Here is a 20,490-nt window from a genome sequence, read left to right as displayed (position 1 = left end):
TTTTATCTTACTCTCAAGTTCATTATTGGTTTTAGATAAGATATCATTTTCATTTTTAAAATATTTTTCTTTTTATTAGAAAACATGATCTCAAATTCTAAGACCAATTCATCATAGGCCTTTTGTAGTTAAAAGAATATTCATTTAAATTGGATGAACTAGAGGTTACCTTAGTTTCTCCCTATATGACCATAAGACACAAGTTGGCTACTTCTTGATCTTCTTCATCATAGCATTCTTCATAACTCCACAGTTTCATGTGCCTTTTGTGCCATCTTGGCACTACAACAAATTTATTTATTTGCAGCATCTAAAATATTGTCATTGAAACTTACATTTACGTCACTATTTGTATTTTGTGACGTAAAAGTTGACTTCACGACGAACGTCACGCTAGGTGTGTCACTAAATGTCAAATATGACAATGTGTATGCTTTCGTCATGTATTGCTAAACATATCATGACGTTAATGCATAACGTCACATTATAATTTGTATTTAATAACAATTAATGACGTCATCAAATAATATAAAAATTTGTCACTAATTATTTATATCGTCATTAATAATATAATATTTTTTTATTAATGACGAAAAATATATCGTCATAATTTCTTTATTAGATTATAAAAAATATAAAATTACAATAACAGACAGAACTTTTTGAAATTTACAATAAAGGATAAAACTTTTTGAAATTTACAGTAAAGAACAAAACTAATTGTAATTTACAATAAAGGATAAAACTTTTTGGAATTTACAATAAATGACAAAACTTTTTGGAATTTACAATAAAATACAAAACTTTTTGGAATTTACAATAAAGTACAAAATATTTTATAAATTACAATAAAAATATAAAACTTCATAGAAATTACAATAATGACATTTCTTACAATTAACCCATGATTTTTTTTGTTATCTTATTCCTTGTCTTTCTCTTAGCACGTTTTCTATCTCTTCTTTTGAAGGAGGTTCTTCGATTGGTGGTGGAACCCATGGGAGCAGCCAACGCATAGTTTTATCTTCCGCTTCCTTGCCTCATTTTTGTTACAAAATTTGACCTTTCAGCAGTTGCAAAGAAAACAATAGAAGAAGAAAACGTAAGTCAATATATGAAATTATCAAGCTTCTAAGGCATATTCAAGTGCAATATAACAATGTTCCATCTTCAAGTCATCGACCTTTTCCCACCCTATTATAAGAATATAAAAAAACATTAGAAAATGCCTATCTAAGCAAGTCATGATTCTGACAATCTATAGATTTATAATCAAATATGATGAGGATACTTAAGGGAAATAAGTTGCTTCAAATAGTCAATAACATGGAATCCACTAATGTTAGTTCGATGACATCCTTTGTAAATTGGCTCTCCATTAACAAATTGTGTTCAAACAAATTACATTATAATTTGAATTTCAATGCACTTGCTTCATGTTAGTCAAATCTAATATATGAAAATCTAAAAATTAATTTAACATATACCCTAGCAGCTCCAACGCTGCTAGGAAAGATATTGAAGGAAGAAGCTCTACCGACTCTCTTGTCCTTCGTTGATGGTCCATCTACAATATTTTGTGTAGCTGAATTAATATAATAGAAACATCATCCAATAATACACAAATGTTGCACCAAGAAGTACCATAACAGCTCAAGTACTAACCAAATAGAGTGGACAATGGTCATAAGACCCTCGACAAATGGTTTCAAGAAGTATCATTAATGGAAAAAAATTGAGATGAATAATGCAATAACTCACCAAAGGATTAACTCTGTGTTTCTCCAAAAGCTTATTCACTTCAATATTCTTATAATATATAGCATCCTTCAATGTATATTACACCAAAATAAATGTATAATAAAATAAAAATAAAAAAGAGGATAAACTGAGAGCAGGGTTGCAGGGTTTTTAAGTAACCAAACACAAATGGTGAAACTCAAGCAGTGCATATGTCTAAAGCTTACAAACATATAACCTAATATGACTAACAATACTAATATTATCCTATTTTTTATTTCCACTATAGCTTGCCGCATGTTTCCATTTCTTTTCCTTACTGTTTTCGAAAGACTGAATCTCTTAAGAATTCACATTTCTTTAAACCTCATCTTATACACGTATATTATTATTAAAAAGCACGAAAGTAACTATTATACTTTCTTAAGAAATCACATAAATTCAAGACCCCCAATAAAATAAATTTTAAATTTTCCATTGGTTAACCCATATCTTACTTATTACTATTTAAAATAATAATATATTTTCCTTTAGCATTCGAAAACCATGGAAGGAATTGGACCTTGAAGATTTCATAACTATAACAACCAATCGATAATCAATAAAGGGTCGGAAGAGATAGGCAGATCCTTACCAGTCAAAAACAAAGGCACAAAGAAAAAAATAGAGAGACAACGATAATCGATGGCAGCATTCGATCCCAACGGTGATGTATCAAGTGACCACGTACGATCATACAAATCAGCGGCAACGCGATGGTAGCAGATAACCCAGGCAAAGGCGCTAGCTTCTAAAACCTAAGGATTGTTTTTACCTTTTGCAAACTCACGCTACAACTAAAGAATATTACTTTTTTTTTTTTTTAATTTGAGAGATGGTAATCGGCTGCAAGCTTTGGGCTTTACCTCCAAATACCCTTAAAGTTTATTTTTTATTAGCATTAAATTACATATACATATAAATATATTAGAAAACTATTTTAAAAATAATTGCTTGTCCAGCTCAGTTGGTAGAGCACAAGGTTGGGGTCGTGGAATCGAGTCTCATGGTATGCAATTCATAATTGTAGGTCTCCCACGAAAGCTGCTCTCAACCTGGTATTGGGGGCAGTCTACTATCCTACCTCCCCTTTACCCCATTATATATGGGAAAAAGGGTCAGCTAATTTTCTCTTAATTCACATGACAATTAAAAATCAATTTTTAAGGGGTAAGTGAATTCTAACCATATTAATTTTTAAAAAAAAAATGTCTAAAGATAAAAATTAAAGATTTGGTCCTTGAATATTTTATAACATTGTTCAATCAATTAATTTAGTTATTGATAGAATCAATTTAGTCAAAATTAAATTGATGAACAAATTGAAAAAATTGTTTGAAAAATTCAAAATATTATTTAAAAAACATCACTAATAAGATTTTGAATTAATGGCCTATCTAAGATGTCACTAAAAGTTCTTTTTTTAAAATTTTTAAAATTAACATATAAAAAAATAAGAGATTATGACAGATAATTGCCTTTATCACGTTAAACTTATTTTTTGCACGAATAAAATGTCATCTTTTATATCTTACAAAATATGACGAATCAAATTGTTACAAATAAAACTTATTAGTGACAAATTTAGAATGTCACTAATTTAAATCATTTCGTCATAATAATAAACCGTCTCTGATACTTCCATTTTATTAGAGACGATTTTAAGGTGTTGCCATTTGATCTAAACATCATTGAAAGATTTCCCACCAATTTTTTTTTGGAAGTAAATTTTGGCTCCAAGTGTATAGTGACGAAAATCAATGACCATTTTTAAAATTGTCATAAAATATATACAATCAATCACTAAATGTGACGAAAATAGAAAAATGTCACGTTTATAGTATATTTTGTGACATTATATACAATGTCAAATATAAATTTTGTCATAAATTGATAAATTTTTTGTAATGTGGTTAACTCATTCTTCTTCAATTGATGACATTGAAACTTGATATGTCATAGTTTCTTGCACTTACAACAAATAACAGGGTCATTCTTCTTCGATTCATTCTTGAAGCCCTCATTTATTTGAAATCTTCTTTATTTGCTTGACTTCATGAATCTTCTAAACCTTTTGGCAAATATCGTCATATCTTCATCTTCATCCTCACTAGAATAATTATCTTCCTTGGTGGACTTAAGAGCAGTCCCATATTTCTTGTTCTTCACCTTTTTATCTTCTTCTTTTGAAGTCTCATCTCTTGAGTGAGTAATGATCCAATGAGCTTATCAAGGGTATACAAATCCAAATCTTTGGCTTCTTCAATAGTGGTTTCTTTGTCTTCCCAAGATGAAGGCAATGAGGTAAGCATATTTCTTACAATTTCTTCATTGGGATAGACCTTCCCAAAGTTCCTCAAATCATTAATGATGGTAGTAAAACGATCCGTTATAGTTTTGATGTCTTCATCGGGCTTCATTTTGAAATTCTTATAATTGATTGTGAGAATTATAATCTTCAATTTCTTCACTTGAGTTGTACCCTCATGTGTGACTTCAAGCTTGTCCTAAATTTCTTTAATATTTGAGAAAAATAGACACCCTACTATATTCATCGGGGCCTAATGCACAAAATATGATGCACATTGCCTTGGCATTGAGTTGAATAAGTCTTTGGTCTTCATCGGTCAATTTTGATTTGACCTTCAGTACAACAAGCTCTCTTTGCTTTTTGGAAGGAATTGATCCTTCTTTGGTGAGGACATCCCACACTGAATAATTGGTGGCTTGAATGAATAACATCATTTTATTTTTCAAGTAAGAATAGTTTGCACCATTAAAATACGGAGGCTTTGATATAGCTTGAGACTCACTGAAAACTCTGAAAGTAGATGGAGTGGCCACTTAAGAGGAAATGATTGACTTCTTCCAAGGATCTTGATGTTAAGCCTGTTAAGCATTTCAATTAGATTAGCTCTAATATCAATTGTTGACTCAATCGGAACAAATGAAATAACCAAGAGAGGGTGAATTGGAAATTAAAAAAAATGAATGAAGTTTTTTACAAGAAAATGAAAGATTTGACACAAGTAATTTGAGAGTGGTTCAACTTCTTCAATGAAATCTACATCCACTACCTTAGGTTCCACACTAAAGATTTTAACAAATTCATTAATTTGTTGAAACCTTTTAGGATAAGGTGTAGTATTACAACACACTTAGACTTATACCCTAAAGTCTCAAGTATACAACCCTTCATAAGAAAAAAAGTACAAACAGGAAACTTAGAAAACCTCATTAGAAATGTTTTTGCAGAATTAAAGAACAAATAACACTTAACAAATGAGTGCAAAAGTGTTCTTTAAAAGCAAAAAGAGTATTGAAGAATGTTGACTTGATTTTTGGCTTAATGTGATTGCTTTTGCTTTCTCTATATTCTCTTGTCTTCACATATGACTTGGAATCTTGTTTTTATACCCCTTCATTCAATTCTAGCAGTTTGGGCTATTGTAGGAGTTAATACAGTTGTTAGGATGAATTTTTTTTGTAGTAAATATTGCCCAGGCGCCTTAAATACTGGTGCTTGGGCTTAGAGTATCGGCACTGCCTGCATTAAATACAAAAATATAGCGTTTGGTGAGAAGGGAGTATCGGTACTCTAACATGAGTATTGATAAAAGTTGTCTATTGTTATTTGTTTTTACCAAAATCACAAAAGGAGTGTCGATACCGGTATCAATACCACATGAAAAGTATCGGTACTACATGGTTAAAAATTGATTTTTAACTCGATTAAAATTTGAAACCCTTTGTAAAAATGTTTAAAAATTAATTCCAGTATATGACTTGAATTTTCAAAAGAGTAAGGAGTAAAAATGGATTTTTTAACCTTAAGAAGAATTTTTATATTTTAACGTTTGAATCGAATTAAAAGTAATCTTAAAATTTCTTTAAAAAATTTACTTTTGGTATATCAAAATCTTAAAGCATAGTTCAACAAAGAAAATCAATGATGAACCTCCATAGACGCCAACAAAGAAGATAATGACTTGTACTCACCACCCCAATATGTTTGCATCTCCTTAATAAGAGCAACAAACTGATTTTTCACCATATTAAACATCTCAAATGCTTGAAGAGTTTGATACTTTCTTTTAAGTAAAAACAACCAACAATGTCTTGTACATGCATCTACAAATGAAATATAATAGCGAAACCAGTTTGATTTGATATGTAAAGGACCTTATAAAAAACAAGTGGAAATGTCTTTTCATACACAGATGAAGATTCATTAAAAGGAATTTTATGGCTTTTGCCTATTTTACAAGCAACACACACGTTGATTTCTTCATTTCCACGAGAAGGTAAACTAATACCAATCAACTTACAAGCTTGCACGAGTGAAGCATAATGATGCCCAAGCCTTATGTGCCAAAGATTATATTACTCATTATTACTACTAGTTATATTTATTTTAGTCTGATTACAACTTGCATAGTTTTTTTCCAGGAGTAAAATAATACAAGCCATTGCACTCTTATCCTTACAGAAGCACTCTTCCAGTTTCGTCATCTTTCACCAAGCATCTCATAGCATGAAATTCAAAGTATACAACATTATCTCTGTAAAAATTCAAAACAGACAACAAATTCTTAGTTATTAAAGGCACAATACTCGGTTGATAGCACAATCAATAAGTTTACCTAGGCCAGAGTAGTCTAAGCTAGTAGCCATCTTTGACGCATCAGAACTCGAGGAAGCAATTTAACCTGATAAGGATTGCTTGCATCAATCAAGCTTACATAGGCTTTGATTGCCGCTGCTGCCATCGTTGTCTTATCAAGGTGTATTTAACCCACTCTGCGATCCACCTTCAAAATGCAGTGATAGATGTATGACATTTGAAGCCATCATTGTCGTAATTGCTTCGACTTGGCTTCTACTTTATTGATCATATAGGATATGGTCTCACTCACCCACAACCGCATATTCGGTCAAAGATGCTTGAGTGTATTGCGATGCATCCCATGAACCTCCAACCTAATTCGGTCGAGTCTCGACTGAAGTATGAAATAGATGATAGAAACCGAAACTAGACTGAGATGCATAATAGTACTCTTTAGTTGTAGATTCTGAAATGGAAGACGACGACGATGATGCTTTCTTCTTGGACTTGGACTTGGCCATGTGGCATGATGATGTTCTCATTCTCCTCCCTCTTCCGATGTCAAGAGATATGGTTTCCCATTTTCTTCGTAATTTTGGAGATAGGGAGAATAGTCGAAATCTAGGTCCAGCGATGTAATGTCGAGATGCGGGGGGAGCGTTTGTTCACGCTAATTCTACGCGTCGATGTATGTAGCGTGTTTCACTGACCAATTTTTGGTATGTTTCTCACGTATATCAATTCTATGAAGCACGCCCATATCAACCATGTGCGTAGGAATCAACTGATATGATGCAAACTGTCGTATCACTTTATCAGTACCGTGCTACTCAACAATCGTATAATGCAATAATGGTGGCACGTCACACTATAAGTGGGACCCCTAAAAAATCTCCTTGGCAATAATTGGTTTATATCCTCATCAACATACGGAAGCCAAGAGAACTGTAAATATTAAATATATAAAGTTAAAAAGATTAAAAACATAACAAAATAAAAAATTGTATATCATATTGCACTTCGTTACAAATATTTTATGACGCTATCTAAAATTTTTAAAAATAAAAAATATTATAAACAAATAAAAAATAATTAAATTTATGAAATTTAAAAATCATAAAAAATAATTACCTTGCATTCAGAGGAAACTCAATAGGGGCTGTTGTAATTGGCGTCATAAATGGGAATCGATACCGAGCCCACGGTTGTAGCAGTATCAGACAGTCGACGACATCGACTTTTTGATCCGACTGGACAATTACAGCCTTGCAAAGCTCCTAGTACAGAAATGCTAAAATCGCTGAGCCTCAACTTGTAACATCCTCAACCCGTATCCAACCCGGATTCGAATCCTAGGTGTCACATTGACTTGTCAAAACATTTTCCTTTACAGGTGGATAAAAATCCAACTCACTATTCGATAAAATGAATATTTTATCATTAATTGACATAAATGGGTTTTACAAAACATATCAGAGCTTATACTATTCAAATCTTTATACTACATGCCAACTACATTATATAAAACAAAATGCATATATTTAATATATTTCTGATCCGATATTCATAAGGAAGATGATGACCTGTCTTGCTCCTCTTAGTTTCTCTTCTCGCTTCTATAACCTATGTGTGAAACAATCACACGCTAAGTCTATAACTTAGTGAGGCTTATAAAACATATAAATATAAACTAAACTTCTAACAATGCATATGAATAATTAATGCTATTATAACATACATCTTCATATACACTTCATAAAATGAATACATATATACACAAACCTTATAATATCACATATGAGTTTTACTATTTCATATTCTTATAATCATTTACTTTACACTACTTAACTTATATCACATTCTACTATCTTCATTTAAGTCGTTTACTTACCCTATTCTTAATCCTGTAATTTTGATCGCAATCTTACATATCTTATCTCTCATTTCTATATGTTTCTATTTAACATTTCACCCATAAATTCTCGTTACATATTCTAATATCCTAATTTCTTATATTCTCTTAATTCATTCCTCACCAAATCTTCATTTAATAAACATACATTTGCATAACTTATTGTTTTTTGATTCCTCTGATATTCTCATATGATTTCTTAGATTCTTATACTAAATTTCATATCCCTTACTAATTTAGCAAGGTTAGTTCACAGTTCTATTTTAAACGTATAAATCTTCCTTCACTACTTATCTAATATCCTTTTATACTTATCTATATACCTTTTCCTTAATTAATATACTATCTGCTTGGTCTCAATTTTCATTAATCATATAGTTCACCACTTCCTTATCTATGTATGCATATATATATATATATAGCGTTCACTAGATTTCTCATGAAATTACCTCTAACATATCATATAATTATATTATATTCACTTACATTCCCATATATCATATCAACATATTTCACATAGAACATATCATATATGTAATAAATGAAACTCATACATTCACATCCAAATGTTCAATCACATATGACAATCATGTTAAGTTTCTGTATATTATTTCTTTATTGGCCCATGTACATCTTGGAGAACTAAAGATATGTAAGTTCATTGAGGTTGTGCACTGATGTTGTCACCACGGCTCGAATAAATTCCTACTAGGGGCACTGTATATTTATCCCGAAGGACCACTCCTTAAGAACCATACACATAATACAATGGACCAAATAAGTGTACCGAAGTACCACATATATGTTCCACATAATTACATATATGTCCCGAAGAACCACGTAGAACCCTCGACTCTTGGCATGCCAACTATACCTCTAGCTCTCATGACACGTAACATGGACATCATTATTATGTTTACCATATATTCCCATAGCCATATCATATAAACATATGTTCTTATCATATCACTCATACTTTCATAAATCATATTCACATGGCTTATCTTATATACATATTGTTCACATACTTTAGCTTACTTCACCTTCCATATATCCATACCATTCATTATCACATAATTGATATCTTAATCATATAACAATAACATACATTCACACAGATCATACCATATATACAATAATATATCACAATTATGCTTATATCAATAATATGCTTATATGTATGTTAATATAGGAAATAGACTTGCCACAAGTCTTATTTCTATTCATCATAATATATCAACGGTATAATGCAAACAAATACCCCTAAAGTTTGGCACTATATGCATTTGTGTTCAAATCGTTTTTTTTTGGAGCAGTTCTACCTACAACGCTTGTTTATGAGGCATAAGTCCCCCCATTGGATAGAATCAGTCAGTCAACTGACGGTCAAAGGGTCCATCTGACGTGGCATGCATATGTGGTCACCGATGATGACGTGGCATTTCCATGTCACTATTTTATGCTGATGTGGAATTTACACAAATGATGACGTGGCATGTCCACGTCATTAATATGTGCTGACGTGGAATTTACACGTCAGTTGTTTTTAAATTTCAATTAAAATTTTGTACCAATAAGAGAACGCCACGTGTCTCTCTCCTATTGGTGCGTATTGGAAAGAATGAATAAAATGTTGTTACTTGCGTAGAAGGGGAATCAAACATGGGGCAAGGGCATGAAATAAGATGGCCCTTGCCACCAGGCTAATCATGCTACTTGGTTAAGTAATGAAACAAAATCTTATTTAACCCATCATTCGACTATAAAACAGAAATGGACATCCATGTTATTACTAATCTGCTTAAAAAAAAACCCTAAAATATAATCTAAACAACCCTCTTATTCTCCACTATCTTCCTCACACATGCACGAGTAGCGACGCTTCTCAACCTCAAAGGCCCTAATACGACGACGCCCCAGCTACCGGACCTCGACGATAGTTTACTTCCCAACCACCACTTGAGGCAGCCGAAGAAGCCCAAACAAACCCAAAAACGCCGACAACTCTCACATTCCTTTCCATTATTTTTTTAAACTCTCAACAGAAGCTAAAGAGAGACCAGTGACATCGTAAATCAACATTCTTCTACCCTTCGGCCACCACCTATGGTGGTCTACCTAACCAAAACTCGGACCTATAACAAACCCAACTCCTTTCACTATCTAAACCTTAAAAAATTAGCCCCCAAACCTGATGCAAGCCACTACCGACGTCTAGGAGGACTTGGCTCCTCAACTTCTTAAACCGACGTTTTGACTCCGACGACGACAATTAAGAAAGGGTAAGCGTTTTTCAAGCTTTAAGCTTGTTTAGAAACGGAAGTAAACAAAGTGAAACCAAGCTCCCACCCGGTCCACGGTGGCTGCCGATCTTCAGCAACCTCTTCGATCTTGGTGATAAACCCCATAGGTCATTGGCTAAGCTCGCTTAGGTTTAAGGCCCCATTATGGGTCTCTAACTTGGCAGCTTATTCACCATCGTCGTTTCATCGGAAACAACCGCGAAAGAAGTCTTGAAAGAACAGGACCTCGTCTTCTGTAACCATACTGTCATTGATGTCGTCCTTTTCGGCAATCTCTTCGATCTTGGTGATAAACCCCACAGGTTATTGGTTAAGCTCGCTCAGGTTCACGGCGTCGTTATGGGTCTCCAACTCGGTAGATTATTCACCGTCGTCGTTTCATCAAAAACAACCGCGAAAGAAGTCTTGAAAGAACAAGACCTCGTATTCTGTAATCAAACCATCATCGATGTCGTCCGAGCCTGTCGATTCAATAAATTTGGGCTCTCGTTTATACCCATTTCACCACTTTGGAGAACTCTTCAAAAAATCTGTGTTATCAATCTTTTCTCTAGTCTAAAACTCGATGCCAAACAATACTCGCGTCAGGTGAAGACCGAAGAATTGATCGAGAATGGTCAGCATAATATTTGGTGTATGAGTTTGCAGATTGTATCCAAAATTAATAAATTCTAAACATTAGTAATTATATTATAAACATATAAGGCAGAGGTGTATAGAATTCCACGTCCATTTCTGTTTTATAGTCGAATGATGGGTTAAATAAGATTTTGTTTCATTACTTAACCAAGTAGCATGATTGGCCTGATGGCAAGGGCCATCTCATTTCATGCCCTTGCCCCAGCTTCTATTCCCCTTCTACGCAAGTAACAACATTTTATTCATTCTTTCCAATATGCACCAATAGGAGAGTGAAACGTGTCGCTTTCTTATTGGTATAAAATTTTAATTGAAATTTAAAAAAAACTGACGTGTAAATTCCACATCAGCATATATTAGTGATGTGGACATACCACGTCATCATTTGTGTAAATTCCACATCAGCATAAAATAGTGACATGGAAATGCCATGTCATCGTCGGTGACCACATGTGCATGCCATGTCAGATGGACCCGTTGACCGTCAGTTGACTGGCAGATTCCATCCAACGGGGGGGACTTATGCCTTTTAAACAAACGTTGTGGGTAGAACTGCTCCAAAAAAAATGATTTGGGCACAAATGCATATAGTGCCAAACGTTAGGGGTATTTGTTTGCATTATGCCTATATCAACTAATACGCATTCACCTTAGCCTTGCTTTCTTTGACTCGATCATAATCTTTGGATTATTCCGGAACAAGATTACATTCTATATCTACATAGTAATTCATTGATAAATATCAGTATACTAATTAATATATTCTAATCTATCACTTCTTAGACTAAAAGAAATGCTACTTTCATTTCTTAAATAATGTAGGTATCGATGCACTCTACAGTGTATCGATGCATCCTTCAAAGAGTGCATCGATGCACTACTTATGCATCAGTACACAAATTGCATTTGATGTTTTCATCTTAAGGGAGTGCATCGATGCACTCCTTATGTATCGATGCACTAATTTACATTCGATGTTCATTTATTTGAGAGTGCATCGATACACATTGAAGATGCATCGATGAACACAACCCAGAAATTCCATTTTAAGCACGAAATTCACTCTCTTTTCATCTCAACTCTTCATCTTTCACCTCCTTTAATATTCCTAACTTTCATACACACACTTAAACTCATTTCTACTCAATAATCACTTCTTTAAACTCAACATCCTATCCTTTATATGGCATTCAAGAATTACACTCAATTTCCAACATGTTCTAAATCTAATTCTAATACTTCATATTCCTTAATTTAACCATCGACAAGTCAAATTCATCTTCAAACTCTATTAACTCCTTCTATTTCAAATATTCACTTAAAAACTCATTTTTCTTAATTTCTCATAACTTGTTAATCTTTGAGTTTTAAGCCACCTAAAATTTTCCTTGATCTTTCTTAACATCCCAAGAATCAAAACAAGCTTTAAAACAAAAGAATTAACCAACTGAAGACCCACTTACCTTATACAAGACTCCACGGTGGAGAGGAGAAAGAAGAAGACTGAAGAAGGCTCTGGAGAAATTATCTCCTTTCCCACGTGCTTATTACCCTTTATAAAGGGAAAATAAAAATCTTCCCTGAAAAATAACCATAATACCCTTATTACTTTCAAACTTTGTTATTAAATCCAACATCATCACTTTTCATTTAAATCCCTAAACTTTTTATCTTTTCTGAAATTGATCACTAAATTTGCCAAAATTATATTTTGGTCATTGACCCGACTTTTGGGATCTTACACAATTGGTATTACGGCACACATCAAAGTCTTCCAAATAGCGCATATATTGTGTGCACAATAATACCCCTCCAATCAATTGGAGAAGATATGCTCGAGATACGAAAATAACTTCATCCTCTTCAGTAGACTCGTCTGTCACTTGGAATTCCGATTCCAGCCATGTTATCCATACCCGAAAACTGTTGATGACATCAGGTGGTGGTCATTTTCCCAAAACTTGGTAGACCAATGATGTGGGGTCGTACATGTTCTAACTCTCCACGGGGACTCTATTCATAGGAACACCGAGTTGGTAAGCGACGTCTTCCAAAGTAATCAACGCTTCACCACTCGAGAAGTGGAACATGTGTGTCTCGGGCCACCAACATTCAGCGAGAGCCTCAATCAACTCGGGTAAAGCTTGAAGCCACGTACAAATATGGCTGGAAATAGACCAGATTGCTATAGATATATCACAGTTCGCTGATGCTCTCCGTATATCATCCTGCGCTTATGAATATTCCATTCATCATCCGGCCGACGTACGATTTATGAAACATGAATGTTATCCAGAAACAACTTATAATCTAAGGTTTCTATTTTTTGAGATTTTGATTGAAGGTATATATATTTTTTGTAGTTTTTTAAATTTAGGGTTATGAAAAACCAAACCCTAAACCCCTATTTATAGCCTTATATCCAAAGCCTATAAACGACTAGTTGGGAAAAATACCGAGCTGAACTGTCACCTCAAGGTGACGAGTTTCAGTTGACCATTGGCCATAACCGTTGTCCATATAGCTGTTAACCAACGGTTGAATTTTTGAAAGTGAAAATACAATAAAATGATATATGATTATATGGGTTATTCAAGGAGGATAATATCTTATATAAAAGAAAGAATAGAAAATAATATATAAATAAAGAAAAATAATTTCTTTTAATTTGACTAGGAATTCATTTTTGTATTCGTCATGAATAAGATCTTTTTATGTAATGTTATCTAATACTCGACGGTGAATTAATCTGACAATAAATTAAATTTTTTAAATAAACATGAAATTTAAGTGACAATCCAGGTAATTTACTCTATAATATCATATCTTGTATACATATTTAGTATATAAAGTATCATTTTTGTTTTATTTTTTCATCTAATTATATTTTTTAAATCACACCAAATAATACATTTTAGTTTTATTTTGGTTATCTATTACTAAAAAGTTAACAGAACTACTGACACAATATTTTTAAATTTTTTTCAGTGATGACATGACATTACCTTATGGTGACATATTAACATTATTGTTAATTTTTTAAAGGAGAGTGATCAAAATAAAACCAAAACTAAATGTTAAGTGTGATTTTGAAAACAAAAATAGTTTAGTGACAAATGGAAAAAAACATAGTTTTGGTACTAAAGAAGTAGTTTACGGTGAAGGAGCCTTTGGATTTGATAAGGCTCAGCCTCGACGAACGTATTTATGTAAGCTTCAAGTTTAATCTTCTCGAATTCCATTTTAGGGTTCCTTAATTTGGGCCTTCTTTCCCCCCTTTTCAATTTAGGGTATGCTAATTCAGGTAGTACTAGGTAGCCCTTGAGAATAGTCCGACTTGAATATGCCTAACCAGGTTGAAACAAATTTCATGACTTGTTCAATTGTTATGCTTCAATAATGCAAATTTTGGGGCGACTCTTAAATTTTTAAGTCTTTGGTTCATGGATTAGTCTGTTTATTGGACGGTTTCTAAATGGTTACTCTTATTTATGATATTGATACTCTATACCAATAATCTAAGTTATCTCATTCTAGCATTTCTGAACGCTATACCTTCATTCCATGCAAGTCTATGTATCTATTTGTTTTAATTGCTGCCTGATATCTGTTGGTCACATTGATTTGGTAACATTTTAAGCAGCTGCTTGAAGTTGTTTGTTACCGGAACAGTGTGAATTTAGATGATATGTTGCTGATGCTGACCTCCGACTTCATTTTTGTTTCTCTTTTTCTTCCTCTCTACCCCAAGTAACTCTATATGTTCATGTTAGCTTCTCTCGAATTATTTTCATATCTTTTCTGTGAAAAGATTGATGTGACTATTTATTTTTTGTCTGCAAATTTCATGAAAGTTTGGTCTAATGAGAACAAGTGCAACATGATTTGTTGTTTTGTTAACATCTATACTCTGGTAACTGGTTCATAACAGCCAATGGTTTTTCATTTGTTACAATATTATTTTGGAGTTATATTTATTTTTTGGCAAGATATCAAGGGAATATCTTTTTCTAGCCATTTACCATCTGAACTGAAGGTGATATGAATACAGATCAATTTGATTCTATAGGGAGAGTTTTTTCTTGTTCAGTAATAGGAATTAGTAATTATGTCCTTATTACTTGCCATTATGATTGGCCATGATGTTAAGAGCTTGTAGCTCTTCATTCTGATGCTTAGTTCTTCTCTAATGTGGATTGCAGGCTTATGATCAGCATTTGAATATGATTCTTGGGGATGTTGAAGAGGTTGTTACTACAATTGAAATAGATGATGAAACCTATGAGGAGATTGTTCGGGTAGGTTATCACATCACTGTTCTCTTTCAATATGAGCAATATTTGTTTTGAAAACTAATGTGTGAACTAGATGTAGAAGGTGAACTTTAATAAGTCTTGGCTGAAATGGTGTCATTGATAACTTTTATGTCATTCCAGATAACCATGTATTATCCATGAAGAATGCTTGCATTTTTTAGGAGTTAATTGCATATGTCCCCAAACTATGACCCTTCTTTAAACTTTTAAACATTCCAATTTTATCCCCAAACTATGATTCTCATTCTAAATTAGTCCTTAAACTTTTGAACATTCCAATTTCATCCCCAAACTATGAATCTTGTTCTAAATTAGTCCCCAAACTTTTGAATCTTCTAATTTTATCCCCAAATTCATCCAAATGTATAATCAATTTCAACCATAGTTTAACCTAATTCTTTTTCAAACGTATAATAATATAACTTGGCCTAACAATTTTATTAACATGGGATGTGATTAATATATAGGTATAATTTGGGATGAAATTGAAATGTTCAAAAGTTTGAGGACTAGTTTAGAATGATAGTCATAGTTTAGGACTGAAATTAGAATATTTAAAAGTTTAGGTCGAGGACTAGGTTTAGAATGATAGTCATAGTTTAGGAATGAAATTAGAATATTTAAAAGTTTAGGAACCATTTTAGAATGTGGGTTATAATTGAAGGACGTGTGATGCAATTAACTCTTTTTTTATTAGGCATTAGCACTTAGCAGTTACAAAGTTGTATAACTTTTTCATTTTCAGTTTTTTCTACTTTCATTCGAACTTATGAGAAAGATGCTTCCGTGTGAACAGAAACCACAATCATCTCTCTGATTCATTGCTAGTACCAGTGTACCACCTTAAGTTTTTGGTTAGTCATTAACAGGATGAACTTATTTTATATTGGGTAATGCAAGAATCTGACTTTGGGATGGAGGCAAACAAGAAGTACTCCTATCGAACTGGAGATTTCTAGTGACTGATTAAAAGGGGGGAAACAGGGTCTTTGTTGTAAGTTAGGTTTTTTCTTTTATGTTTTTGGACGATGACCCTATTTTCTCCTCATTTCAGACTACAAAGCGCATGGTTCCATTTCTGTTTGTAAGGGGTGACGGAGTCATACTGGTTTCTCCACCTCTAAGGACTGCTTGATTAGGAGAAGGAAGTTTCTACTTTACTTTCACGGAATGGATCATCACCCTTTGTCAATTTTCGTCTGTTGATGCAGTAGTATCATTGACCCTCCAAAAGATTATTGCTACATATTGATGGAATATTTGCACATTTTAGATCGTCGATAATTTTTGTTTATCATCTATTTCAGACAAAAGGGATAACTTTTTCATTGTCTGCTCAAGCTTCAAAAGTAGACCACTTGGACATGACTACTCAGATATTTTTTCATGAATATCGGCTACCTTTGTAATCTCTTTGCATTGGTTCACACGTTTCACCTTACATGTTACTGATTAATTTAATAGTAAAAAATTATAGCTATAAATTATTCATGTGTGGCGATCAAAACTTCCAACAGAACAGAAGAAGTTTTTACTACTAAATCTGTCTACCATAATGTGTACGTATTTAGTATAATACTCGAATGAGATTTTATGTCGTGAGCCAAACTGAAGAGCCCCACATGACAAAATTGCAGTGAAAAAAGGGGAAAAATAAATAGTTAGATTTATAACATTTGCTGGCTAAAACAATCGCAAACATGAAGGAGTGCGCATTTGATCGACGTAAAATCCTTTTTTTTTCCTTTGTATTTAACATAAGAAAATTGAACTAGAATGTCAATGACTACAACAAATACACAACAGAACCTGAAACGAACGAAACCAGGAAATAACTTTGCCTCCTCGTTTGCAATTAACCAGCTTTACCACTTTCGCGTGGTTTTTTCTCTCATTTTCGTTCCAGCACGTTCCTTGACGCCAGTAACACAAAGGTAAGGATACCTGAGGTGATTGATCTAATATACATTCAAACTATACTAGGAGGGTCCCCAATCCGATTATAAACAGCACGAGGCCAGCGTGTTCTCATGCAGTCCGCCAATGGTGCATGCTGCGGAGGTTGTTCAGGCTTAGCCACTTCGGCATCATTCCCACTCGATTCAGTGCCAGCAGTAACAGGAGGATCTGCTACATCTGCCATGAATTCCTCCGGGTCCACCTTGGGGGTACTGAAACCCTCAATTTCATAAGCCTGGGTCTTTGTACCGGGGACTCACCTCCAGCTTGGCTGCCATTCAAATCTGATTTTGCAATACCATTGAAATGGTAAAGGTCAAATATCTTTCTACCCATCTGTCCAGTTGAATCCTTAAGGCCTCCCATGTTTTTGTCCAAATCCAAAATAACCTTCCAGAACTCGCTCCATACGATGAAGCCCCGAGTACTTGATGGAAACCTTCTACGCTGATAAAGCCACCACCTCTGCTTGATCTTGGGCATCAAAGGCTTTCCGGATCTGTGATTCCCTTTCTTCCAGTTCATTCTCATCTTGAACAGCTGTATCCAGAGCTAATAGGACCGTATAATGGGACTCACTTCCAACAACCCATATCGGCCATTTCGGGCACTTCAGATTTTGACCAACTTACAGAAATTAAGGGATTCTAAAAGAGTGAGGAATCCGACCTCCACACTTGTAGGTATACCCTTCAGAAACATGCCACCGCCTAAATCCATCCTCCCATCAAATAAATTTGGAACAGCTTGCCCACAGAGCAATAAGTTAACAATTTCCTGAAAAAATTTCAAATAAAACCAATTACAATGGAAGAATGCATCAAAGACAGCAGTACCAATTTGGAGAGACTGAAGCCCCATCCATTCAATGAATATATGCAAAGTTTACTACCTGAGAAGCATGACCAAATGGTGCAGTTACTAAGGGTAGGCTGGGATCGTCCCGGTCTGCTTGAACACGGTCCTAAAGTATAGAAAGGAAGCACGGATAAAATCGCATCCACGTGCAAACAAAATCTTAACTTTCGACAAACATGTATATACCTACTCTTGGTTTTCTTTCTGACCTTTCAGAATATTGATGAAGATGAAAATAAAATGGAGTTTTCAAGCCAACAAACTCACCTGCCCTTGAGAAAGTAATGCCGAGATAAGGAATAGCAGCGCTCCCATGCGACTTTGAAAAATGGTAATCATTACTTCAAGCCTCTTAAAGGCACTTGTAGGTGATGTGAACGTGTCTACTCTTAGGACTTTCTGCAAATCAAAAGCTGATTCAATTGACAGGCCTTCAAGTGCTTGTGCAATGATCTGAAAAACACAAGCAATTATCAGCAAGTAATAACACAAAAAAGGGCATAGCAGCAAATTATTGACATATTCAGGTCAGCCCAAATCCACTAACCAAAATTTTCTTTTCGGTGCCAGACTTGCAGACTGGAGAAGGGGGAGACGTATTGCCGTCCTCATGTCTCCCTGTTTAAGATTCGATCGCATGGAGTGTAGTGCGACTCCGCCTAAGTCACATGGAGTGCAATGCGACTCCACCTGAGGGCAGTGGTTCACGTGGGAACGGGACCAACTATAAGTCGAAAAGATTAGGGATCGACTTGATAGAGGGGTTATGAACCCCCTTTTTCCTCACTATGAGCTCGATCATTTGGCACATGCTTTCTCAGACCATTGTCCGCGTCTCCTCCAGACTAACGATGCTTATATACCAAGGCAACGTATTGCTCACTTTCATTTTGAAGCAACATGGTTGATTAAGGACATGTGTGAACAGGAAGTAAGCAACATGGTTGATTAAGGACATGTGTGAACAGGAAGTCGCTCAATTATGAACCTCTTCTATTGATTTTGTCCCCACTAATCTTAAACATGTTGGTAAAAGTTTGGATGTTTGGTTTCATCGCGTTAAAAAAAGGGAAAAAAGGTCACAACCTTGATCAAAAGAAACATTTGTAAGAACTAAATGATATGCAACCTTCTGATAGTAATCTTGGTTAGATTTTAGAAACTAAAATTGCCTTGAACTTAAAAATTGATCGTGAGGAGATCTATCGGGAACAACGGACCCAAGCCAACTGACTCAAAAATGATGATAGTAACACAAGTGCTTGGTGAACAAAGATCGTGGTCAACTTAGTGATACGTGATAGTTTCAATTTCATTTTAGGCTCATCTTACCGAGTAAATCTTTCAATCTCATCCGCTTTTGAAGTTGAAGCTATCACAGTGGTTCAAGGTTTGGAATTTTCCATGGATTTGAGCTTTCTTAATTTCATTGTTGAAGGAGATTCTAGAATCGTTATCAAGAAACTTAGCTCTGTCTTCGATGATGCATCCTCTGCTCGCTCATTTGTTATTTACGCGAAAAGATTGACCTGTAACTTTTGCATCTGTTATTGGTAACCTAGTTGCCCATGCAATAGCATCCTATGATCGGAATCAAGTGGAAGATTGTTTTTGGGCTGAAGACACACCGTCATCAGTCTTGTCTACTGCTGAAGCTGATCGCCAATGTTTGGACCCATCATAGAAGTTTTGGGCATTTCTTTGACAGTCATGGTCAGGCTTAGTGTTACGTGATAGTTTTAGTTTCATTTTAAGCTCAGCTTACCGAGTAAATCCTTCAATCTCATCCGCTTTTGAAGCTGAAGCTATCACAATTGTTTAAGGTTTGGAATTTACCATGGATTTGAGTTTTCTTAATCTCATTGTTGAATGAGACTCCAGAAACATTATCAAGAAACTTAGCTCTACTTTCGATGATGCATCCTCCGTTCGCCCCTTTATTATTGATGCGAAAAGACTGGTCTGTAACTTTCATATCCGTCGTTTTGTTTATGTCGGCCGAAATGGTAACCTAGTTGCCTATGCAATGGCATCCTATGATCTGAATCAAGTGAATGATTTTTTTGGTTGACGACACACTGTCATCAGTCTTGTTTGCTTCTAAAGCTGATCGCTGGT

The 20,490-nt window shown here is 34.3% G+C and overlaps 1 protein-coding gene and 1 pseudogene across 1 annotated transcript; both read right to left on the bottom strand.

Moving 5' to 3' along the window:
* Positions 1-17,313: 17,313 nt before the first annotated feature.
* LOC120154300 lies at positions 17,314-18,292 on the bottom strand (annotated as a pseudogene).
* Positions 18,293-18,294: 2 nt separating this feature from the next.
* LOC120154337 lies at positions 18,295-18,900 on the bottom strand (the record flags this gene model as incomplete). Its single annotated transcript, XM_039166118.1, has 2 exons — positions 18,295-18,478; positions 18,640-18,900. Coding segments are annotated over 2 exons (360 nt in total), but the record flags the coding sequence as incomplete, so codon positions are not given.
* Between the last annotated feature and the right edge of the window lie 1,590 nt (positions 18,901-20,490).

Source organism: Hibiscus syriacus, unplaced genomic scaffold (genome assembly GCF_006381635.1).
Source record: "Hibiscus syriacus cultivar Baekdansim isolate YM2019G1 unplaced genomic scaffold, ASM638163v2 tig00111128_pilon, whole genome shotgun sequence".
In the NCBI taxonomy this organism is placed as follows: domain Eukaryota; kingdom Viridiplantae; phylum Streptophyta; class Magnoliopsida; order Malvales; family Malvaceae; genus Hibiscus; species Hibiscus syriacus.
This window is presented reverse-complemented; position numbering and strand designations above follow the sequence as displayed.